Source organism: Lactuca sativa, chromosome 4 (genome assembly GCF_002870075.4).
Source record: "Lactuca sativa cultivar Salinas chromosome 4, Lsat_Salinas_v11, whole genome shotgun sequence".
NCBI lineage: Eukaryota > Viridiplantae > Streptophyta > Magnoliopsida > Asterales > Asteraceae > Lactuca > Lactuca sativa.
Genome location: NC_056626.2, coordinates 37,838,714 through 37,846,003, shown reverse-complemented (window position 1 = coordinate 37,846,003; position 7,290 = coordinate 37,838,714). Strand labels below are relative to the sequence as shown.

Genomic DNA, 7,290 nt, shown 5'->3' with positions numbered 1-7,290 from the left:
CCAAAAACTAATGCAAAGTTCTTGCGAACACCAAATAAATAAGAACAAACATAAAAGCTAGCATTTATATTTATAATCAATTTAAAATAAACCAATCATGATTTAGAAAAGAATCTACATTGATGATATACTAAAATTAAATCTATATAACATTTAACATTTTATAAATTATATTACATAACTTTATTTGAATAAATGAAATAGTTGTCAATATTTAATGCAATAGAAAAAACAGTACATTAGTTGTCAATATATGTTTAAATTATGTAACATTATTATGTAAAGAACGTCTAATTAAAATGCTTATAAATATATAAATATCATAACTATATGAGACGAGGAAAGTCGTTCAACTAATAAAACAAAAAATGATGTCTACAAAGAGATTTTTTAATGATTATATATATTTATCGTTTTCAATGTATTTTCTACACATTTCAATAATACCAATAACCATATATTTTTTTATAATCATTATAGAATATCTATAAACGATTATATATTTTTTTATGCGTTTCCCGCGTTTAACGCGGACTATAATCTAGTTTAATAATATATAAAACTTAAAATAGATTTTTACATTATATTTGCCATTTCGAAGTTGGGTCAAGCTCTTTTCACAAAGGAGCCCAACCCTACACAAGCCCAAGTCAAGACTCAAGACTTTTTTTTTTTTTTTTTTTTTTTTTTTGGGAAAGCCGACTCGCCGGAGGTTGTCTTCCTAAAAACATGCCTTCGGTTGCTGCCGTCGGTGACCTTATTTTATGGATGCAGTAACGTTTGGCATCATCGTCGGGATAATAATCCTCTTCTTTATTATTGTTTGTTTCATCACCATCGAAGGCACCTGCAAACGTCGCTCTTCTTGAAATCCAATGCCCCAAACCTAACACACTATTAATCTGGAAAGCTCCCGAAGAATACCTAACACGCTTTAAATTCTGGTAACCCCCCCAAAAAAAAACAGAACAAACCCTTCCCAGAATCCAATTCAACAAGCCGATAACAATGGCGCTTCGTCAATCTAAAAACCAGATCTGTAGTTTACTTATCGTCTTGGTTTTGACGATTGGGTTTAATTTTGAAGCGAGTTTCGGGCAACAGTGTCAGCACTCCAGTGAGCCGGAGGTTCATGAATCTCATGATCATCATCATAACTGTGACCACTCGCATGACCATCACCATCACCATGATCATCATCATCATCATTTGGGGAGGAAAAAGCTGCCGGAAGAACTGGCGGAAGAGGACGATCTTAGATCGGAATTTGTGTCCCACCACGATCATGACCATGATCATCATCACGGTGGAGATTCAGAGCTATCTGGTGTTGGTAATGTTACGTTTGAAAACCTAGTTCATCCTTGCTTTTGTTCATTCACTCTCTGAAATTTTTGAAGATTAATGATAAATGTTGGCATTATGTGGCAAACTCCATGAGTGTAATTTTTAAATACTCGTTATGTTCTTGCACTCTGATAGGGCTTTGGATTCATGCAATGGGGTGCTCACTGTTGGTGAGCTTGGCTTCTCTTATTTGTCTGATTCTACTGCCATTGATATTCTGTGAGTTGCTTAACCATCAACTTCTTTTTCTTTCTATAATTTCGATTCGTTTTCCAGTTAAACATTCCACAATTTCTGTGAATTCCTGCAGATCAAGGAAAACCATCAAAGACATTTGTTGATTCACTTGCTGTATTTGGGGTTAAGATTATTCATCTCTCATTCTTTCTCTTACCCATGTTAAGTTTTCCATTGCTAAATCATTCATCTCTCTATCCATTTTCCTTTCGCAGGCAGGAGCTATGCTTGGTGATGCTTTTCTTCATCAATTGCCACATGCATTTGGTATTGTAAAACATGAATTTTAAATTTAGTTTAAAACTTTATACATTCTTGAGTTGTAAATAGTTAAATATATTTATCAGGTGGTGGACATTCTCATTCACATGATAACCATACGGATGATGCCCATGCCCATGATCATGATCATTCCCCTTCGCATTCCCATTCCATTGAAGATCTCTCAATTGGATTATCCATTTTGTGTAAGTAATAATGCGTATGAAATACTTTCATCATATCTGGAAGGGTTCTTGATTCTCTCATTTTCACTGCAGTTGGAATTGTTGTTTTTCTTCTTGTGGAAAAGATTGTGAGGTATGTTGAAGAAAGGTCAAGAGGAGTTAATTCATGGAGTCATGGTCATCATCATCATCATCATCACCATAAGAAAAATGAAATATTGGAAAATGTCAATAATGATGATGAAGACAAAAATACATCAGAAACAACATCTGATGAATCTTTAAAAACACAAACACAAGATGAATCATCTCTTCTTCGCAAGGTAAACTATCTTTAATCATTAATCTTTATAAAAATATTGTTGCTAAATTTTATATCAATATTTACTTTACAGAGAAACATTAGTAGTAATGGTGACAAGATTGATGAAAGTGGACCAAAAAGTGAAACAAATTCCATTACAGGGACTGAACCTGCACATTCATCAAGTCTTGTGTTTGGTTATCTTAATCTGTTCTCTGATGGTGTTGTATGTGCTTCATACTTCTTAACTTCTTATTTCTTTAACCATTTGTTTTTTTATTAAATATATAAATAAATAAATATTAATCATTGAGCTAACAAAAAAAAAAATGCAGCATAATTTCACAGATGGAATGGCTTTAGGAAGTGCTTTTCTTTTATACGGGTCTGTAGGTGGGTGGTCAAGAACACTTTTTCTTCTTGCACATGAACTTCCTCAAGAGGTATGAAAAATGAAAAACTTTTTATTAAATCAATTTATATATTATCATTAAAACAATTAATTATTTCAGATTGGTGATTTTGGGATATTGGTGAGGTCTGGTTTTAGTGTTTTTAAAGCCCTGTTCTTTAACTTTCTCTCTGCATTGGTGGCACTAGCAGGAACTGCATTGGTTAGTTTTTTTTTTTTTTTTTTTTTTTTTTTTTTTTTTTTAAATTAAAATGGTAAATAAAAATAAAAAGTTTCTAACAATGACCAAATAATAGGCATTGTTATGGGGACAAGATCCAGGGCAATCATCTTTGATTGAGGTATGACATCTTTTTAATGACACTATAATTTTGATGAAGCATTTATTGATATTAATTTTAATAAAATTTTAAAAAAAAAAAATGAACAGGGATTTACAGCAGGTGGGTTTATATATATAGCAGTGGGGGTGATGGCAGAAATGAACAATGGAAGTTCTTCAATAAAAACTAGTGTGATACAGTTGACTTCTTTAGTAATGGGCATGTCTGTTGCCCTTTTTATTTCTCTTATTGAATGAATCTAACAATTTTTTTATATAAAATTAGAGACACTTTCTTGATCTATAAGAGATAGTAATTTTAAATAAAACAACATAAAAGTTGATTATGATTTACAACTAATTGATGAAGAATTTTGCATTGGTTTGAAACAAACAAAAAATATCCATTTTGTCAAGTTTCGTTCCAAAGTTAAGTTTTTTTTTTTTCTTTATATCATATTATAATATACTAATAATATTAGTTTTAATCTACAAAATATTTTGTTTTTAATTCAATACGTGGATTTTTGAATTATGTTCAACTGTTGGTAGTTGACTAAGGTTAACTATTCATACAAGAGTCAAGTTTGTCTTTAAATCAATGGTCGATGATCTAAGATCAAGATGATGATCTAAGATCAAGATGAAGATGGTAACAATTTTGGTTTTTGTTTATATTTATGTAATTGTGTTTTTTTATATATATTTGATTAGTAAACTTGTTTGATATGTTCAAAATAAGGTAATGTTGGTGGAAATTACTAGTGTGATATTACCCTATTATGAATATGTCAAACAAATTTACTTGTAAACGTGTACGAAAAAAACATGATTATCTAAATATGGACAAAAATCAAATACAGTTACCAAAAAACTATTATGGAATGTATGCGATTTAGATGTATTTATACTTAATATGTTTTTGTGGATGATGATGTCAGGTCCATTGACATGACCTAAATAACATGATAGCATTGCATGACAACACTACATGATTGCACTGCATGGCAGTACGATGTGACAACATTGTCTGACACCCATAAAAACATACTGACAACGTAAATAAAAAAATAAAGTACACATATCTCTAAAACGTACACATTTTATGATAGTTATTTGGGTAACGAACTCTGGTTTTTGTCCACACATCTCTAAGTTATTTGTAAAAGTTAGTTTTTTATATAAGGAAAAATGAACTTTTTGGAAAAGTTAGAGAATCCTGACTTTTTGCAACTTTTCCTAAAAGGACTTTTGTCTTTCAAAAGCTTAGCCAAACACCCCCTTATTTTATACTTTTGTTATCTAAATATATTTACTTAATCTATTTAGAATATTTAATAAAGTATCTTATTTTTACAAATTATTTAAAAAACAAATCAAAAATAACTTCAAAATTATACTAATCTAAAATGTTATTGGTAATTGTTTCGAGTTAAATATGATGATTGTATATAAATTTATTTGTAACTCATTTATTATAAATTTATTGTTTGATATACTTAATTATTATTAGTATCTTATTATCAACCACCTCTATATAGTATTCACACTTGCAACTTGGTGTATAAAATAGGTTGGATATTGAGTAGATATGATATTTGTGTTTTATAGCTCATGAGATGATATTTAATTGTTTTTGCTCCGCATGGTCTTCACCCGATTTATTTATTTATTTATTTATTATTTTTTGTGTGTTTGAGGAGCATCTATATCGGTTTAAGTTATTGTTATATAATATTTTTACTAATTTTAACTATTAATTGAATATATTTTCTTAAACATTTTTAATAGTTTTTTTATATCTCCAACTAATTTATCGTTTTCTATAAAACCCCTCATTTAATTTGTCTTTTTTAACACATTACTTTTTAATATGAAATATTTTTATAAAAAAATATTATTAGACATTAGTTTTTAAATACAACTATAATGCATCTTTATTTGAAATAAATAAAATAAGAAAAAGAATATTATGTTATAATTATAAAAGTAAAAAGAGCATTCAGATATTATGTATCATTATAATTTTAATATTTTATAAATAAAATATTACTAAATGTTTAATAAAGTAAATTAATTAATTAATAAAGATAAAGAAATGCCAAAACATCTCCTGATTGGGTTTCCACTATTGGTTAAAACGGTCATACTTCTTTCATCTAAAAGAAAACTTATTTTAGCAGTTTTTTCTAAAAGGAGTGAATGTAAATAAAAAACATCCATTGGATAAGCTTCATGCCTAGGCAGTCTTCGTAATAGAAGAGACATTTGGCGATAAGGTTGGACTTGTGTACATGGGTCATCATAAATGATTGAAATGTGTCGTTCACGGTACATAAAATATTCAGCTATAGTTGCTCATGTATAAGGAGCAATGTATTGTAATGTAGCAGAGGAATCCGCCATATCGGCTACCATAATGGTATATTCCATCACGCCCCTTTCTTGGAAATTAGTCACTATCTAAACCACAAAAGATGTTTTTTGACCAATAGCTACATAAACACATATTACATTTTCACCTTATTGATTTAGAATTGTATATGTTGCTACTGTTGTTTTACCGGTTTGCCTATCCCCAATAATTAATTCTTGTTGACCATGTCGTATCGGAATCATTGAATCAATAGCAATAAGCCCTGTTTGAAGAGGCTCATATACAGAACGTCGAGAAATAATCCCTGGAGCGGTCGATTCAATTAACCTATATTTAGAAGATGAAATTTCACCTCTACCATAAATAGGTTTAGCCGACGCATTTATAACACGACCAAACTAGGCCTCACTCATTGGTATCTGAACAATTTTTCATTTTGCTTTTACAAAACTCCCTTCTTGTATCAGCAAACCATCACTCATTAATACAACACCAACATTAATTAATTCCAAATTAAGAGCAATGCTTATTGTATCCTCTTCAAATTCTATTAATTCGTCCGTCATTACTTCATCAAGCTCATAAATACGAGCAATGTTATCACCTACTTGAAGTATAGTATCGGTATTTACTGTTGGATTAGTGTCTAAGTCCATAACTATTTTGGTATGTACTTGAAGCGATTATGAGCATGGTCCTTTTGGGTTGCCTTCACCATAGCAATATGTAGGATGAATTAAGGAGAGAAAGGTTTAATTATGATTTATTAATATATTATGAGAATAATATATTAAAGGAGAAATCATGTTGTTTAATTAATATTATTCAAGAATTAATTAAGAATTAATTTTGTCGCTAAAAGAGATTAATTAAACTTAGGGGACTGGAGTTGTAATTATAAGATAATTATCACTTAATAAAATATAGGTTGGACGAATTCTATGGGAAGCCCATTAGAAATCGTCCAAGGGATATGTTAAAGGAGTCCATGGGCTGCTTAGGGCTTAAGCAGCTAGATTAGGGTTTCCTAGTTGAAAACCCTAATAGTCTACATGTATATAAAGGGTACCTATGCCCCAAAAACGTGGACAAGTCTTCCTCTAGGGTTTCTAGACGTTTTGGGTAGCCTCATCTCTTCTCCTCTTCATCCAAGTTGCTTAGTGGTGTTTGTGACTCCATTAGAGGTGCAACACTTGAGGCACTAAGTTTTTTAAAGCCAATCAAAGCAAGGAATTAATTGTTATTGCTATATAACAATCAAAGGTCAGATCTAAACTCTATTTTATGTTAATATGATTAATTGTATGCTAGATCTAGGGTTTATAGCTTTGGATATTCAATTGCACGTTCATTAAACAAACTAGATCCAAAAGCTATTAGGGTTTGCATGTACACCATAGGAATGATGTTTTGCTCAAAACCCATCATTTACAATCTTTACTTCTCTATTATATTGCTCAATATGTTCACGGACAATATTACTAATTTCGTCGGCTTGAATGGTTACCATGAGTATTTCTTAGTTATTTTTTAAAAAAAAAAATCAAAAATAATGCCTAAAGTCGAATGACTAATCCGTTATTTCTTTCATCGCCCCCAATATTGGCACTAATAATACGTAAATGTAACTCACTGTTTAAACAGCTATTCAAAGTTCCTAGAACTCCTTGTAAGGCTTGTTGGAAACCCCGTTGTCGGACTTAATTACTTGTTTTTTGTTGTTCAAAATTTATAGTTTCATTTTTGATATAATTCAATATAAGCGTAAGGGTAAAATGAAATATTAATGAATGAGACGGTGTTAGATGTATAAAACCTAAAGGTAAAATAAGTATTGAGTATATA

The 7,290-nt window shown here is 30.2% G+C and overlaps 1 protein-coding gene across 1 annotated transcript; it reads left to right on the top strand.

Annotated features, from left to right (window-relative positions):
- Nucleotides 1–675: 675 nt before the first annotated feature.
- LOC111891970 (IAA-alanine resistance protein 1) lies at nucleotides 676–3,415 on the top strand. Its single transcript, XM_023888032.3, has 11 exons — nucleotides 676–1,333; nucleotides 1,483–1,566; nucleotides 1,658–1,707; nucleotides 1,800–1,851; nucleotides 1,932–2,051; nucleotides 2,124–2,353; nucleotides 2,426–2,560; nucleotides 2,670–2,777; nucleotides 2,847–2,948; nucleotides 3,043–3,087; nucleotides 3,177–3,415. Exons 1-11 carry the CDS (start codon nucleotides 1,009–1,011, stop codon nucleotides 3,324–3,326), a joined length of 1,401 nt encoding a protein of 466 aa, XP_023743800.1. The 5' UTR covers nucleotides 676–1,008; the 3' UTR covers nucleotides 3,327–3,415.
- Nucleotides 3,416–7,290: the final 3,875 nt, after the last annotated feature.